The sequence below is a fragment of the Sprattus sprattus genome (assembly GCF_963457725.1).
Source record: "Sprattus sprattus genome assembly, chromosome: 20".
In the NCBI taxonomy this organism is placed as follows: domain Eukaryota; kingdom Metazoa; phylum Chordata; class Actinopteri; order Clupeiformes; family Clupeidae; genus Sprattus; species Sprattus sprattus.
In genome coordinates this window covers 19,265,379-19,282,825 of record NC_137918.1, presented here as the reverse complement: position 1 = coordinate 19,282,825, position 17,447 = coordinate 19,265,379, and the positions used below count along the sequence as shown (strand labels likewise).

The window sequence follows — 17,447 nt, the reverse complement described above, 5'->3', positions numbered from 1 at the left end:
AGAGAGAGAGAATGACCATTTTCACAACAAATCAGCACCAGTGTTGCTGTTTCACACAGTCCCCTCTTTGGGAATTCAGTGATGAAACATAGCATCCGTGGGAGAGGAGGGGGCAGAGTAGAGGTGGACAGAATGTGTTATCCTCTCTGTCTGGTGCTCAGCCTAAGGTTGGACAATTGGAAAACATGACAATTCATGGCAGGTTACCAGCCCCCACCCCCACCCCCCGAACTGAATTCTTGCTCATCAGGATTTTAGTATTAGAGAGAGAGAGTGAGTGTGTGTGTGTGTGTGTGTGTGTTCATTTCAACCAGGACTATTTTAAGGAGAGACTGTTTTCAATTAAATTATATAATACGGGTTGGAATCAGGCTGGTGGATGCTTGACATACAAACCGGTGTCTGTACACAATTCCAGCTTTTCATTGGAGGCTTTGCGTCCGCTCTGCCTTCAACTGGGTGGGGATTTCAGACTTCAGCCAGAGGTTATGTCTGTCGCCAAGTTTGGGGGCAGAAGCGAGCTTTGACATAGCATATGGTTTCATTTATGCGTAACATCACAGTGCCTTCTGTGTATATAAAACCATTCGTCTTATTTTCAGCCATCTATGTCAGTTCAGGAGCTGTCTTTTGTCAGTCATCAGCAGGAGCTGGCCATGGAAGTTAGGCAACAGGAACAGAAATAGAACCTAAAAATACATACAGAATTGACTCGGATAATAATGGCTGGGTGCCAAGTGTCAAGATGCTTTTCTTTCCATAGAAATGGTAAGCCATTGTTAGATGGTACATGTTCTGGCTTCCCACTGGCAAAAACATCTAAAGGAAATGGAACACATAAAGGGTGGGGACGGGTTGATGAGGAAAACCAGCATGTTAACTGAGGCCTTTAAAGAGAGTCTCTTCAGAGGGCTAGAACATGGCTGAATAAAACCTCCAACATAAGGTCTAAAGAAACGCTCAGTATTTCGCTTGACCTGTGCTATGAACCATGTTCACAGTGGCCGTTGATGATTTGTGTGCCTGCTTTGATTCCAAAGGTAAAGTGATAGCAGCTAAGATTAGACGAGCATCAACTAGCCTGATGTCCAAAACAGCCACTTCAGATTGAGCCTGGACCATCACCGTGGAAGTTCACCACATGGACAACTAGCCCCCGCTGGCCACCTGTCAGGGTCATGAAGTTCAGACCTCAGGAAGAACCTTAAGTGTGAAATGAGAGTAGGCAACAGTTAGGCCTCCGCCATTAAAGTTATATTCAGGGTATTAAAGAAGCAGTCCGGATCAATCACTATTCGCTAACAATATGCTCCCGGCTAAAACGAACGAAATCTCTTGAAATGTGCTGACTTTGACAAACTAGTTACTCAACAACTGTCCTAACACAGTCAAACATCAAGCAAGTGCACCACAAGACAAAGCAAGACGGCAAATATGCTACTTAAAAGTTCGGCAGACAGTAGAAAGCCGGGCGGCGTCAGGCAATCCTACATTTAGCAGTTATGGACCCTGGTATGGCAATGGCACGGAGGCGATTCTCCATATTAAAAGTCATTGTAGTGCCCCAATTTTATTCAAGCTGTTATTCTAAGGCAAAACTGCTTATCCAAACCCTAATCCTGAAGTACAATTGTTGCATACTGTTACTTTAAGAGAAGGAACTGGTAAAGACTCCAGATTTATGAGGATGATTCTGGTATAGCTCAACCACAGATATCCACCACAGAGATCTTTCATTCCAAAAACAGCTTTTGACACCACACAAACATGCGCAAGTGAAGGCCTGCTGTCAGCTTTTTAAGACTTCCTCGTTGGTGACCCCACACTGTGATCTTTTAAAGCAGACCCTTTTGGAGAAGGGGACCTGGTACAATGAGTTCCTGTGTCCCCCCCCAATGGAGGGAGGGAAGTGGCCAGAAGTGTTCCATGCAGCTGCTAGTGGGGCGCTCAGGTCCCTGTGGACAGATCAGCTGTCTCAGGAGCGTGCTGTGCTCCAGGACGGAGACAATGCCCATCTGCCAGCCAAAAAAGAGCTGACTAACAGGAAGTGATGTCAGCTCCACCCAAAAGGCTGGCTCACCAGGAGCTGGGGCTGAAGAGGTAGAGGAAAAACAGGAAGGGGACAGCGCTGTGGCCAGTGATGTGGATGTGGACAAAAGTGATGTGCTTTGGACAAAAGCATCTGCTTAATGACTAAATATTAAATGTAAATGTGAATGCATACCCAACAGGGCAGTGAGAGAAACACCGCCAGACTGGTCTCTGCCTTTAGGGTGATTTGTCATGAGGAGGTCTGTTACAGCTTCCTGTTTGATTTGATACCATTTGTACTGTCCAATAAGATTACATGGAAGGCAAGCTATCCACAATTCAATTCAATTGTATTTATATAGCACCAAAACAATACAATTGTGGGTGTTTGTGTGTAGGGGAGGGAGTGTAGCATTTTTGTTTATAAATGCCCATACAACTTTAAATGGCTAGTAGCGCTTGCACTAGAACTGCATGGCTACATACACATGGCACAAGATGAGGCAATGTTGAATAAACTGTGATTAATACACAGGTGCGGCCAATACACATGTTTGATTTAGAAACTGACATAAAACACTGTAATGCGGTTTATATACCGTGCAGTTAACAGTTACAGGTTACAAGTTACAGTTATTTGTGAAACCTGGTCATCGTTAGTAGACCCAACGGATTAAATATTGAAATAAGTCATATTTGCCTGTATCTATCTTTTAACAACATTAATTTGTTGAGCTACGTTAGCGTAATAGCCTGGTCTATTTCATGCCATCCTTGAGAAATCCATCCACAACTCACAATTGCTACACATTTATTTTCCTCACAATACAAGTCTGTTTTTATCAAAGAACTCCCAAAAATGTGAGATCCTGGAGTGGTGTTATTACGTGGGGCAGGCAATCATTTCACAGAAAGTGATGAGTTGGGAGTTGAAACCCTCTACTTCTCCAGTGCCATCCCAAAACACTCTCCCCCTCATCAACTCATTTTCTCTGCTCTCAACTCCCTCCAAAACCTGCTTCGCCCCGACTCCTACAAAGCAGCACGGGAAATCTAGTCAATAATAACATTGAACAATATTTAGTACACTCACCCTCACATTCTCTCACTCTCACTCCTTCTTTCTTTCGTTCACATTCACATTCACACTCACACACACACACCCCCACACCCCCACCCCCACACACACACACACACACTCACAAACACGCGCACAAACACACACACACACAGATTTTATCGGTTAAAATCCATTAGAGAAACCATTTGCCATAATTGATATGACTCACTCCTTTTCCTTTCAAGCTTCCGTCCCACTCTCATGACTAATTGAGAGAAGTCAGTCTATGTTTGAGTCGTCAGACTGTGGGAGAACCTGCTCAAAGTTCCCAAGGGCAGCAATAATGAGAGGGCTTTCAATCCAACTCTGTGAGAACTGGTTCCACTTGTTATGCTGCAAATGGCATTTAAGTAATTTGAGCCACAACCCTGCCACTAAATGCATTTAAGAGTATCAATACACGAGGCATCAAATACCATTCAACTTTAAGTCCTGGGAATCTTCAAATCCACTGATCCAGACTATAATAATGCTGTTGTTAAAGATATGCCGCTCTGCTGTTGTAAAAGATATGCCGCTCTGCTGTTGTAAAAGATATGCCGCTCTGCTGTTGTTAAAGATATGCCGCTCTGCTGTTGTCAAAGATATGCTGCTCTGCTGTTGTAAAAGATATGCCGCTCTGCTGTTGTTAAAGATATATCACTCTGCTGTTGTTAAAGATATGCCGCTCTGCTGTTGATAAAGATATGCCGCTCTGCTGTTGATAAAGATATGCAGCTCTGCTGTTGTTAAAGATATATCACTCTGCTGTTGTTAAAGATATATCACTCTGCTGTTGTTAAAGATATGCCGTTCTGCTGTTGATAAATATATGCCACTCTGCTGTTGATAAAGATATGCAGCTCTGCTTTAAAGTTTTGCCATGAAAATCTTGTCGTTCCTTAGAGTGTTAAATTCAGTGGATTGCACACTATCCCCAGAAAGCCACACAGGTTGAATCTCTACACAGACAAAGAAAATTGTGCTTAGATAATAAGGTTCCTATCCTCTGTTCACTAGTTTCTTCACACTTGTATTGGCTTTGACAACAACACTAATTCCTGTTTCTAATTCAAAACAGGAAGTACTCGTTACATTTTCAAAGGGTGCATGGACATGGCATGACCTGCTAAGCCATAAGTTAAGTCAAGCTGGACTAACTACTGCAAAGTAAAGGGGGCGATCCGATGACCCAACGTCAGTCGCTAAGATCAATGACTTCCACTTTAATGACAGAAAAGACCCTTGACTGTACCGCACACAAAGGCACACTTCCACAGGCATCTAGCTGTGGCACATTGTCAGGGGCTGAGTGTCAACAGCGGGTCCGTACCCCTCCCTGCTCCATGGCCCATCTGTTCTGTGAAAGCCCCCTGCCAGTTACACAAACTTGCATCCATCAAAGGGCCATCACCTATCACTGCAAGGGCTCTCCCCCCCAAAACAAGCACGGCAGTAAATCAGTTTCAGGTGCCCCTCAATTTGCTTAACAAACCCCTGTGTGTTTACAGTGTCTGTGCTCTCATTTCCACTTAGCTCTTGTGGACATTTACACACACGCAAGATGTAAATAGAACCCTTAAGAAGTCAATATTCAAGCCAAACAGATCCAAACTGATCAAACTTTAACAGTTTCTGTGTTTGAGATGACAGTATGTGGCAATAAGCCAGCCACATAAAAACACTAGGTCCTTTCTGGTGTGTATTCAGGGGAATAATCTACTGTACAGACAGCTCTGAAAACAAAGCGCTGTAAGGCTGATTTTGTCACGTTGTATTACACGTAATAATCGACACAGAAATTGGTGTACTTCCGCCTATGTCTGTCAGACACACCATGATCTGGCCTAAATAATTCACTGCCATTAGTTACACTGTGCCTACACACGTGTGTGTGTGTGTGTGTAAGAGTATGGCTAATGTGATACACCTCCCTCAGACACCTCAACACACATACATGGGCACGCAAACATACAACACAGACACAGCCTCGCGATTACAGAGAGCCCTTAAAACAGTACAGCATAGACAAGCTGTCCCTGACCATCTAATATTACGACTAATGAAGACACAAACCTCTTAGGTCCACAGTCAAAGCTACGGCGGGAGCGGGGTATGGGGGGTGGGGTGTGTGGAGTGCCAAGGGCCAAGGGCCACTCTAAATGGCAGGAACCAGCAGTGATGGTATCGTTTTCTCCAGATGGCCGGCTATCTCCTGCTCTTTTACAACAGGGGGAGTGGGAGCAATCCAAGCCTCCTTTGGGACAGGCAGCTCTCTGGGTGGGGGTGTGTGTAGGGGGTGAGGGGGGTGGCAGCACACACTAAGAGGCAGCGGGCCAGCGCATATCCGCACCAGTGATGGCTGCTGTAGTCAAGTGCAGAAGCACTCCATGTAGCTTAAATAAACTCACCATCCATGTTACACTCGTTAAAATGTATTGATCCATCTGTCGATGCAGACTCGGCATGGCGTCTTGCCACCTTTTTGAAGGCACACGGGGAATGCTTTGGGAATGCTTTGGGAATGCTGGAGGAGCAGCTGAGGCCAAGTGCTTGCGGGGGTTTAGCTTTGTACAACTTCACTGTCAGTGTCAAATTCTTCCAGGTTTTAGCAAGCTACAAAATTAGAGAGAGAGAGAGAGAGAGAGAGAGAGAGAGAGAGAGAGAGAGAGAGAGAGAGAGAGAGAGCGAGAGCGACAGAGAGAGAGAGAGAGAGGTTAATTAGTTGGGTTAATTAACGTATTTGATCTGAGAAACTGAACTAGTGTGTAAGGACAACTTATATAGGCTTGTCTCTGGGCAGAAGGGTTTCTGTGACATCACGACACGTGAGAGCCTAGTGACAAGCATGCCATGTCACGGGCCTGACATCATGCCTGACCAGAGATCTACTCCTGCCTAGTACCTTCTATGGCATCCAACATCGCTTTGTAAAGAGTGAGGGGAGAGGGAGAGGGACTGGAAAAGAGATGTGACAGAAAATAAAACCAGCAATGAAGGAGGGAACGAGAGAGGGAAAGAAAAAGAGAAGCATACCCTGGGCAGCTGCAGGCCGGCCACCCTGGTGACCTCAGCAATGAAGGGAAATGATGTGTGCATGTGACATTAGAGCTTTCCATGAAGAGCCATGTTTAGCGCCCGCTCTGGAACGCCATGCAAGAGCTGCTGCCAGAGAGGACTGCAAGTCATCCACTCTGCTGGGGCCACTGTACTGTACAGGTTAAATTTAGACATCCACAACTGCTGTGCGACGGTACAACACAGTGAGCCTGTGGTTGGAGGGGTCTTGCATCGCTGCTTAGAAAACAATACAAAAAAGGAGGGGGACAGGGGACAAACATGTAGCCTGACGATGTCATACTCATAATTCTAGTCAGAATATGAGTCTGAGACCGGACCACTGGGCTGTGATTATGGGGCGTGTTTCAACGAACCAGGAAAGAAAATTCCTCTTCGCTGAATTGGATACCTAGAACCAATCAGAGCAACGTGGTATTATTACCATCTGATAGATTAAACTTTTACCTGATCCCGTAGGAAGGACGGCAAAAACATCTTTTCAATCGACAAATGCCTTGATCGCGTTTCTCTGTTCCTCTTTCAAAATGAATGCGCTGTCAATATCTGTTGAGCCTGCTCACGTTACTTAATTAGCACTCAAGGCTAGAAGCTACCATTAGTTCTAATGATTTTTTTGTCTACGCTGTTAGCATAACCTTTCAATAATGGTCTAGAGTGCATAAGTTAAGACCTACAATCCTAGGCAACATTGGTGTTGCGTATACACAACTAACCGAGTCAATGTAGACATAAAAAAAGTCGTGTAGATACCTTAAATCATATCAAATATGTCCCACTAAGCTCCCGAGACGGCGCCATCTTTGTTCGATGTATACCGGTATTCTATCTATGTCTGTCCATCAACGTATAAAGCCCGCCCTTACAATTTGAATGGTCAGATCCCTTTTCGGGGCCGTTTAAACCCTCCCAACTAGCTCGACTCCAGACTGAATCTCCCAGACAAAAAATTTTGTGGGCGGAGTTCAGGCTGGTATCCAGGCTAACAAACATGACCAACAATGAGCATTATTCACACTGAAGGAAAGTCCTCCATCATCTCTGTGAGTGACACATATGCATAGGGAAACTAAATGAGTAGCAAACAAACACCAATGTGTCACTGCCAGGAGCCCGTGGGGGTCAGAAGACTGGTCTGAGCACCAGACAGCGTGACCGGTTTCACACTCTAAGCAGGTTATCAGCCCCATCAGCCCCAAAGGCGACAGAGAGCAAATCAGCTGTGCAGGCAGGAACACCTGCATGCAAACACGTGCCTCCCAAGTGATGAATAATAGGCAGTGGGTGGATTGTGCAGCCACTGTGCATGCTCCAGACGCACGCATTTCCCACCGGACTGAGACACCACCACGGCCTCTGCACCCAGTGCAGCATCAGCGTCTGACAGCCACAGCAGTCCCACTGGAGCTTCTCGTGTCATACATCATGTAGGGGAGGGAACACAGGAGCATAGTCTGGTGACCTCTATGTCGAACACACCAACAGACAAACAGCAGCCGGAGCAGTGCTCACTCATGGATAAAGGATACATACACAAATCAGTGGTCTAAACGTGTGTAACTCTTTCTATGGTCGTCTTAAACTAACAGGGTAAACACTATTTGGAAAAAAAAAGTGGAACGCTGTGTGTGTTAAGCAAAGCCAATAATAGCTCCACACACTCAAATTATTATACTTTAATATTATATCTTCAAGGGTGTCACCTCACCATATATTCGCGGCTTCTGTGTCCAGTGGGTGAGTCGCTCAGAGAGTGACTGGTGTGTGTTGTGGAGAGGCACCTGAGTTGCTGCTGGGTTACAGCCAAGCGCAGGAAAAGGTGACAGAGTTTACTTGGGGTGGGGGTGATGAATGAAGGAGCTGGGTGTCCCCGTGCCCATTACCACAGACCTCTGCATCATCATAAATCCCTTGTAAATCTCTCAGTGAAGCCAACTAATGAAAGCCCAGCCTTCCTCGCCCCTAGATATTTACGAGTTGCTGAATTCATCCGTGTCACACAGTTAAAGGCAGTCCAAGAGAAATGTGATCAGCTATGCAATTTCTCACGTGGATTATTTACTATTACTGTCTATGAAAATAACGTGTGTTGACATCAGGAATTGCCTTCTGGGTTGGAGCAAATGTATCCTGAGTTAGCATACTACAGTATACTATCATGAACTATTTATTTTGAGTGTATATAATAATATTACCTCTCTAAAATACCTTTACATTGAGCGGTATGGCTGATAAGTTCGTGCTTCTTTAGACAATTTCAATTTAAATATGCATACACTTAGGACAGTGTAATGAATAAACTGGAAAACACCGTAGCTTGAGTGATGGGCAAATGGTCTAGTTCTTCAATGTACTTCTCTAACTTCTCACTGCCCATTCCAGAGTAATCTTCACCTTCAAAGCACCCGAACGCATTACATATAACATGATAAAAGTTAATGATTTAGTCTGATAACAACAAAGTCAGGTGAGTTACAGCTCAGTTTCGTACGTTCTTGTAGTACACGTATTCGAAAAGATAGTTATACTAGATGTCAATGCAAAGTTCTTCGTTTCTGTAGCAATAACATGACACCTGTAGCGGAAGCAAATGCAGACTTCTGTCTATGAAAAGCCAAAGCCAACTAGCCAGCAAGCTAACAAGCTATAACAGATTCACATGTGCCCTGAAACACCGCTTTCAGTAGAAAATTATCCCTACCATTTTTTTTTCGGAATATCTTCACCTCTTGCATTCCTATTTGTATTGGAATCCCCAGCAGAAAGGCAAAATATATTTTGTGGTCTGAGAAACATTAGCTACCTAGCCGCTAAATCACGTCCTCTCCTCCATGTGCTCTCTCAGCATGCGCATCGTACAACATTTTGCATAGTCAGATTCAGACCATGACGTCACAAGTCCGCTGTGCTCGAACTTGAACCAGTCAAGGGAAATGCTTTGACATAGAAACTAGTCATATAGTTAAAAAAAACTTTACATAAACAAATAATGATACATTCGATTATATAATGTAGTTATCCACCATAGAATGTTAAACTGGCAAAGTTATTTACAGAATTCAAATTTGCTTTAGTTGACGTTCCATAGGCTACTGATGAATCTGATGACTATGCAGTCAGACTCATAGACATACAGTAGCCTATGGTCAGACTAGTCGCCTCTGATTTCTGATTCGCACCATCACGGTAGCCAGTACATTGAAGTGCTTATTTAAACAATGGAGCAAGTAATTACCAGTAATGTCAAGTGCCAGATGGGTGTCAGTCGGCTATTCTGGGAGACATGCTTCACTCAGCCCTGAGCGGAATATGCAACTGCGGATAGTGAGGGAATGTTCTATATTCTTTGAACGTCCTCGCTTCTTCCGCTGTAGTGAAAGCGAATGCTCCCCTGATGTATATTTGTGCATTTTTAAGACACACTTTATAAATGTAATCTTAGTTTTGTTAATTGATTCTTAATCTTATTTTATGTTAATAGGCGCATCTTACTTAAGTGTGGAATAACTTTTTTGTACAATGGGACGTCTAGGCTAGGCTTCACGTTGTCTGCACCTGTTCAGGGATATGTTTCACCGTGTGTCAAAAGAATTCCTGGAACACACTTAGTGAATTTGTAATGCTTTTGCATGAGTCAGGGATACTGACATTGCCTTCAGTCACCCATATTCTAAGCTATCTAGACCTATATTATCTCATCAATCTACTTCTTATGCAAGCAGAACGTTATATAAATGCATATATGAAGGACTATAAATGTAACAATTAAAGAAAAATATGTAATAACTAGGAAAGTTTCTGAACGGGGTTCAAAGTAGGAACGGGTGAAATTAATGTCAGGCGTAGGTCACTAGTGAGGTCATTCAGCATTATTGATTGATTTAAAGTGTGCTGACTGGTAACTTGTCCCACATTCTGTTCAGTATAATCTTTACCCATTTTCACAAACTTAAAGCTCTAAAATGTGGTTTGGTGGGTAAAACTAAAGCCAGGCATCTGTCTGTCCTGTCCCATGGACACTTCAATTAATGTAAAATTATAAAAGCACTATCCAAGTTAAAGACGAAATGTATTGGTGTGAGTGCACTTTAGGTATACCCGGTGGAATCTAGAATGGACTGTTCATATCTGATAAGCTGCATTTCTAATGGAAGGAGCCAAAAGCCAGTGGACAGACATTTAACAGTCCCTAAAGTCAGTTGCATCTACTGTATGGTACACAATTGATGCACCATTTTTGATGGGGCGTGGTCAGGTGGATGTTCCATCAGCACAACATGCATTGTTCATATTATCAGTCAGGAAAGCACGCCAGAAGCACTTTTAAGACTTTTTTTTAACTGGCTTACATGTGTGGAATTGGTGACTCAACTTATTCTTAATGAGGAGTCATGTTAGAAAGTGACGATTGGCAACCTCATAATAGCAAAGACCAAGAAAAGAACAAGTCCAACAGGCTTTATAAACAAATGCATTTATGATTCAGAATCAATACAACATCTGAGCAAATATGTACAAATCTTACAAAAACACAATATTAATTTAGGGCAGTAGCAAATCTGTTGCCATTGGATACTAAAAATAAAATTAAATACAAAATAAACCGAAGAGATAACTTCCAGTAGCCGTGTTTAAATGAGGCAGTGAAACTGTATACAAAAAAAGATCAGATTGCTTCAATGTTTTGAGTGGTCAGTGCTCTCGAGGAACAGTCTTGAGCGCAACCGCTTCACGCAGCAGGAGTCCAGAGAATGTCAAGTCCCTCATCTTTTGTTCATTACTACGAACTCTTTAGAAGCTCGAGCCTCTGATTCAGCTGTTCACATTTTCTCCTTAACTGCTCTTTTACAGAAATTAGTTTTTGCTCCTCTGTCTGCATTCTGTATATGCACTCCGTCGCTTTTTTGAGTATGACTACTTTGGCGGCCTTCTCGTTATTGGCCACGTCTGGGATTTCGTCGCGCAACGCAAAAAAACTGCGCTTGAGCTCATTCCGTCTCTGTCGCTCAAGCACGTTATGAGTCCTGCGCTTGTCGTTGTCCTCCGAGTCAGACGTCCGGGGACTCGTGCATTTTCGATTGTTGCTGATTTGTTTAAGCACCCTGCTGCCGTTGCTCTCGAACTTAATCCGCTTGACCGCGGGCTGATCGTTTCGGGTAGATGGGTGTGCCGCGTAATTATGTTGGTGAACGTTGACGTGACAGCGTTTAAGCACTAAAGGACTGTGATGCGATCTGCAAGCAGCATCTGAAGAATTGGAATCCGACCGCCTCACAGATTTCCTCTTTTCCACAGTCACAACGTCGATTTCTTCCTCATCCTCTTCGTCGTCCTCATCATCATCATCATCATCGTCGTCGTCTAAAATGAGAGAACCGCACTGTTAAATACATTACCAATTGATCACAGACTGCTCAAACGCAAGAAGCTACAGTGCGTCCCCACCCACTCCCCCTCCGTGAGAGCATTGCAGTATTGAGCTCATCTTCATACTAGACAAACCCAGCCCGGGTTAGAGCTGAGAGGGGAGGGACGTGCACCTTATGCAACCGCCATCAACGACAACACAGAATTTAACACATAATTGCCCAGATAAGGGGTGTTTTTAAAAAACACCGTCATTTTTAAAACCGCGCCACACAAAATTCCCCCATTGAGTGACAGGCATACAAGTACGGCACACAAACGGGGACATGGCAAAGTAGCCTCCATGAAAAACGTTACAGTAGTAAAGCAAGACCTTACCCGAATCACTGTCGCTGCTGCTGCTACTTCCACTGTTGGGTGGAGTATCCAGAGGTAGGCCCACTGCCAAAGGCTGTGATGTTTTGCTGGGTTTGGGGGTTTCCGTCAGTGGGTAGGGAAACACGACAGATGGGTCAATACATTCCGTCGCTGGGGTATTGATGTCCTGCAAGTAGCAAGCGTTGGACTTCAGTCGCGTTGAACCGTCCCCCGTAGATTCAGTCGGAACAACTGCTTCTTTTCTTGCGGCTTGAAATGAAGCCAGACGCTCAGAAACGACTTTTTCTAGTTTAGCTGCCGCTGAAAAACCACTCCACATGCAGTCTCGAATAATAATAGACTTTGAGTAGTCCTCGTCGCAAATCAAACTATGGTTGACCATTGTTTCGTCCCCAAGAAACTCAGTCACTATCTCCAACTGATCTGCTGTTGAGGGATATAGACTCCCGAGAGATGGTCGCCGGCTAGGCGAGAGTGGCGGTGTCGGTAATAACTCAAATTTCTTCCATATATCCTCGCTTGGAGCAGGGAGTTGCGTTTGACCATGCTGCTGATAGTAGAAGTCCTCATCCTCGTTATCGTAGTAAAAGTAGGGCTGATAGGAGTCGTAGTCATAGTCATAATTCCTGCTCGCCATGTTCGGACTTTGTGGCATGTCTGCCTGCAAAAGAAAAACATTAAGTCAAATAAAAGACGACATTAATCACGTACAACGTTTTTTATGCGTTTGATTCACTACACCAAGTTTGCATAATTTCAAATGCATCATAAACAGTGTTTATATAACGTCGGTAAATGGTATGAGTAGTAGTTAATGTAAAAATGATCAAGTAAAAATTATGCATTTGTTCAGGTCCAAAGTAGTGGTCTCAGAACTTAAGCTAACGTTAGCTGTCAGTGCAAGCCACCGGCATTTAAATGTGAGTGTCACTGTAAGCATGACTGCATGGGCTGTATCCTCAAGTCCATGCTTCACTTTTTCTACATTAGCCCAACATTATTACTACCAACTAGCCTACTACTGAAAATGATGATTGTATACACAAAGTCAAAGCTATGCACCAGATAGCTAGGCATTTCAATTACCGCAGTTATAGACCAAATCGACGAATTATACAAAATGACTGTAATCCAATTACAAAACAAAATAAAACCTTACCAGAATCAATTTAAAGACGTCAATGAAATTGGAGGATTTCGGTAAATCAGCTAAATGCAGAAGTCTTGCTGTTGCCAAGTGAAAGTAATATTCCAAAGTGGGAGTTGACTGCACCGGTTTCAAACGTTAGGCTGCATTTCAAGCGGCACTAGCTCTAACTCCGGTGAGTGTACCTCTATTCCGTTTCTCACTTAGGCTACTGCAATATTACTAACAGCTGCTCCCGCGGGTTTTAATACTACGGATGTTTTTTTTTTCCTGCTCTAGGTATCCATCCGCAGTACGTAGACGTTATTATCTGAAGTAAAGTGTAAATGCTGCTTTTACTATAACATATATATTAAATTAATGACAGACATAATACAACTGTCCGAAACTATGCAGCTATTTGGATATTTATGTCACGGAGAGAGACGTTGTTTAAAATGGAACTATTTTATATAGCGGCGGTAGCGATATTGCGTGCGTGACGTGGTGGGCGGGGCTATAGTAAAAAGCACATTGAATCCAGCACAGTTGTAGCAGAATACGAGCGGCTTGTTTGAGTAGGTGCCTGGTTTATGAAATGATTTATGTTTCGTAAACAACTTAAGTAAATTACTACTAACTTATTACTGTGAAATGATCGGACTACGCTTTAAAACATTTGAGTGAATTCATGTTCTGTGCATACCGCACAACTATTTCTATTTACTACCGCTAACTGCAGGCTTTTTGGTTTTATCTTTTTAAGAGTGCCTGAACGCCATACGATGTCCAGGGAAAGTTGTCCGTACTTTTCTGCTGGCGTTATAGAGCACATGTCCTGCATACGCGAATATCAATCCAAGTCCGTTGATGTATGCCAGTGCGTGGCTTCATTCTAGAGACACAGTAGGCTATGTTGTTGCAGTTCAGATTCACAGCCATGCTTTACATCCTCGGTATTATAAACTCATCAAGATTATATTATTCTGTGTGTGCACAGCCTATTGGGTTTCTGCATAATTTATTCCTAGTTTTTTCCAAGTGTTGATTATTGCAATAGCGGTAATACGTTTCGACAGGTGAACGCCACAAACTAATCAATGAGCCACTCGGCGGATATACAAATCACCCCGTGCAGCTTTACAATGGCGCCACCTGCTGGCCGAGTGGAATAAGACTGAGTAACAATTAAAGAAGAATGGATGAAAGAATATGAAATCTGTGAAGACAGCTGCCAGAGATGGACCTGTTAGGTAACGTATGTATTGGGAAATTTGGACAGGGATGTTGGACTTCTGCCTTCTATAATCCCATATCCTTTTATTATTTTTAGCAATATTGAAATGTAGAGAGGGCCCTTTCTGGAGAGATTGTCTTGCATTGTGATTTGGTCATCAGCATAGCCTGATCCACATTTTGACCCTCTGATGCTTTTGGACAAGCATGTCTCATTGCAGTTCATGTATGTTTCTATAAAACTGATACCACCTAACACCCCTGTGAAAAACGGCTGAATCTCTGCGTCCGCTTGTGGTGTGAGGATGGACTGTGAAACAAGCAGCCGGACTTACAAGGGCAACTTTAACAAGATCAACAGTTTACCATAACAATGATATACAGACATATAAAATAGAGCAATATTTCTGACACATTATCATATTTGAGCCAAAGTTAAGGAAGGTTCCCAATGAGTGATGTATCATCTACCATAACAGTGGTTCAATCACTGTGATCAGTGAGTGATGAGGTGCACCTGTTAGTCATTCAGCAGAATAACCTGGTCAGAGGAAAGGGAATTGGACAAATCCAGGAGAAAAAGAAACACAGCCAAGCCCACACAAACGAAGATGCAGCACTCGATGGCAAACAGTAGCCTGGGTGCCATCCGTTTTGTACGTGCTCCACTGATTGCTGCGTTTATTCAGCGAGAACGCAGCAATCAGTGGAGCGCGTACCAAACGGATGGCACCCAGGCTAGGCAAACAGTTGTGTCCTTAGACATAATATAGAAATAGAATAGAAGAATACAAAAGCCTTTACTGTCATTGCACTTGCGTACAACTAAATTTAAAGCGCTGCTCCTGTTAGTGCGACGAGGGATAACATATAACAAACCACAACATATAAAGTGCGGTGGTAAAGATTGCAAGTACTTCCCTGAGGTGCTTTCCAATAAATACTATCTAATATAAGATGGCAGACATAGGGGAAGGTTACAAATACAATGTGAATAGATTGCACTCACCTTTTATAAATAAATGTCGTTAACTTGTGATTTAGGATCAAGGGATCCCAAGCCTACAGACAGAACAATTCCTTGTGTGTTCACTGTGTCAGAACACTCACATGCATTGCACACACAAACATATCCTGAATAATCTGGCTGTGATGAGATGAACATAGTTGGGCTGTTCTTGGTGGTGGAAAGGCTTGTGTCTCAACTTGAATTCTTCTACACCACTGTAGGTGTTCCAGTTTGTCAGAGGTATGTGTGACGAGGAAGGAAACATAAAGGATATTTAACTATGGATAACTATCTTATGACAAACCAGTCCACCTTAATTTTTCTCTTAATGGCAGTTAACAAACTGTAATGTTAGACCCACATACTTAGAAAATTCACCCTCAAATGTTTTCCAGTTGGCTGCCTTATGTGGAATGGAAATGAAATGAGCCCTAGTGACTAGAGACTATGTTTATGGCAGAGATAGTGACACACACACACTCTGAATTCTAGCTCTGCATTTTACCCATCCAGGGTAGTCATACACACAGTGAAGCACACTAACCCGGAGCAGTGAGCTGCCTTTGGCGGCGCCCGGGGAGCAGTGATTGGGGTTAGGTGCCTAGCTCAATGTAATGCCTGATGCCTGTTTGAGTGGTGTTTTTCAACCCTATGACCTACATTTATTCGTTGAGAGACTTACAGCACAGATACAGTGACATGCAAAAGTTTGAGCACCTCTTGTCAAACTTTCTGTTACTGTGAATAGCTCAGTGAGTAAAAGATGACCTGATTTCCAAAAGGCATAGAGTTAAAGATGTCCCACCTCTTTACTATTGTTTACCAAGATACTTTTTTTTTTATTTATACCTTGTACACTTTGGGACTGACAGGGCTATGGCCCTCAGCATGTGCCTCTTGAGTAAATCCATTGTGGATTTTGAGATGTGTTTAAGATCATTATACTGTTGTATAAACCACCCTCTTTATCTTCAGCTTTGACTGTGTGATGTTCGCTTCCAGAATGGGCTGATATCTAACTGAATCCATTCTTCCCTCTTCCAGTAAAATGTTGCCCGCGCCACTGGCTGCTACTCCAGCCCGACACATAATTGATCCAGCCCTCTGCGTAACAGTTGGAGAGGTGTTCTTCTCATGAAAAAAAAAAAAAAATTTCTCCAAATATACCTTTGCTCATTGTGGCCGAAGAGTTCTATTTTCACTTGCGTCGTCCAAAATGCGGCACTGAGACTTTTGAACAAGGACCAAGACGTTTTTATTACATCACACCTGTTTTAGCTACACTACACTGGCTTCCAGTGAAGTTAAGGTTTGATTTAAAGATTGTATTGGTTGTTTTTAAGGCTGTGAAGGGTTTAGCTCCAGCCTATATTTCAGACCTCCTGACACCTAATGCTCCGTAATGGGCCTTAAGATCCTCCAATGAACTTCTCCTAGTTTTACCTTGGTCTAATTTGAAATGCAAGGGTGATCAAGCTTTTACTGTTGTTGGCCCTTGTTGGATAGATGTATATAAAGACGTTAAGATTAATGAGACAGAGACCAGCAATCAGAATTTCAATCAGCGATTTATCTTTTGCCAAAGAGGAAGAGTGTCACAACCAAATATCATGAACAAACTCCGAAGATGAACTGGGCGCTGCCAGTGTATATAGTTCATGTAGTTCCTCAAAACATGTTTCATAAGCAGGCACGGGACATTATTCTGTGACAGGACATTGACCCTTGTCTGACTAGTAGGTGTCTGTCAGCAAAAACAACATGTATCACTTCAGCAAAGTGTCACAATCATTCATATTGCAAGAGTTGTTTTTTTAATTCAGTACATGTTAGCTTTCAGATTAATAATAGAACAGTGTATTACATTTCTCTATCAGCCCTAAATGATAAAATACCCTCCCACTACACATCAGATCAGCTGCCTGTATAGATTTTTTTATCTTAAATAGATTAAAAACATTTACACACTTGCATTCCCTGGAATTTTTATCTTGAAGCTTTGGAGTGTCTTGTGAAAGATTTATAGCTAAAACTAATGTGTTGAAGGCTCAGCATCTATGTACCAACCTGAGGTCAGTTTTCTGTATCGCACACTCTGTCCTGCATAAGACATCCTGGACCTT

General features: G+C 43.0%; 1 protein-coding gene across 1 annotated transcript; it reads right to left on the bottom strand.

Moving 5' to 3' along the window:
* Window positions 1–10,743: 10,743 nt before the first annotated feature.
* On the bottom strand, window positions 10,744–13,290 carry mycb (MYC proto-oncogene, bHLH transcription factor b). The gene is made up of 3 exons (XM_080858839.1): window positions 13,113–13,290; window positions 11,954–12,614; window positions 10,744–11,569 (listed from the first exon to the last, which is right to left on the bottom strand). Exons 2-3 carry the CDS (start codon window positions 12,606–12,608, stop codon window positions 10,989–10,991), a joined length of 1,236 nt encoding a protein of 411 aa, XP_080714965.1. The 5' UTR covers window positions 12,609–12,614; window positions 13,113–13,290; the 3' UTR covers window positions 10,744–10,988.
* Between the last annotated feature and the right edge of the window lie 4,157 nt (window positions 13,291–17,447).

Coding starts and splice junctions, on each gene's coding strand:
- mycb (XM_080858839.1), bottom strand. CDS start 12,608: ATGCCACAAAGTCCGAACATGGCGAGCAGGAATTATGACTATGACTAC. Junction 11,570..11,953: donor CAGCAGCGACAGTGATTCGG/GTAAGGTCTTGC, acceptor CTCTCATTTTAG/ACGACGACGATGATGATGAT.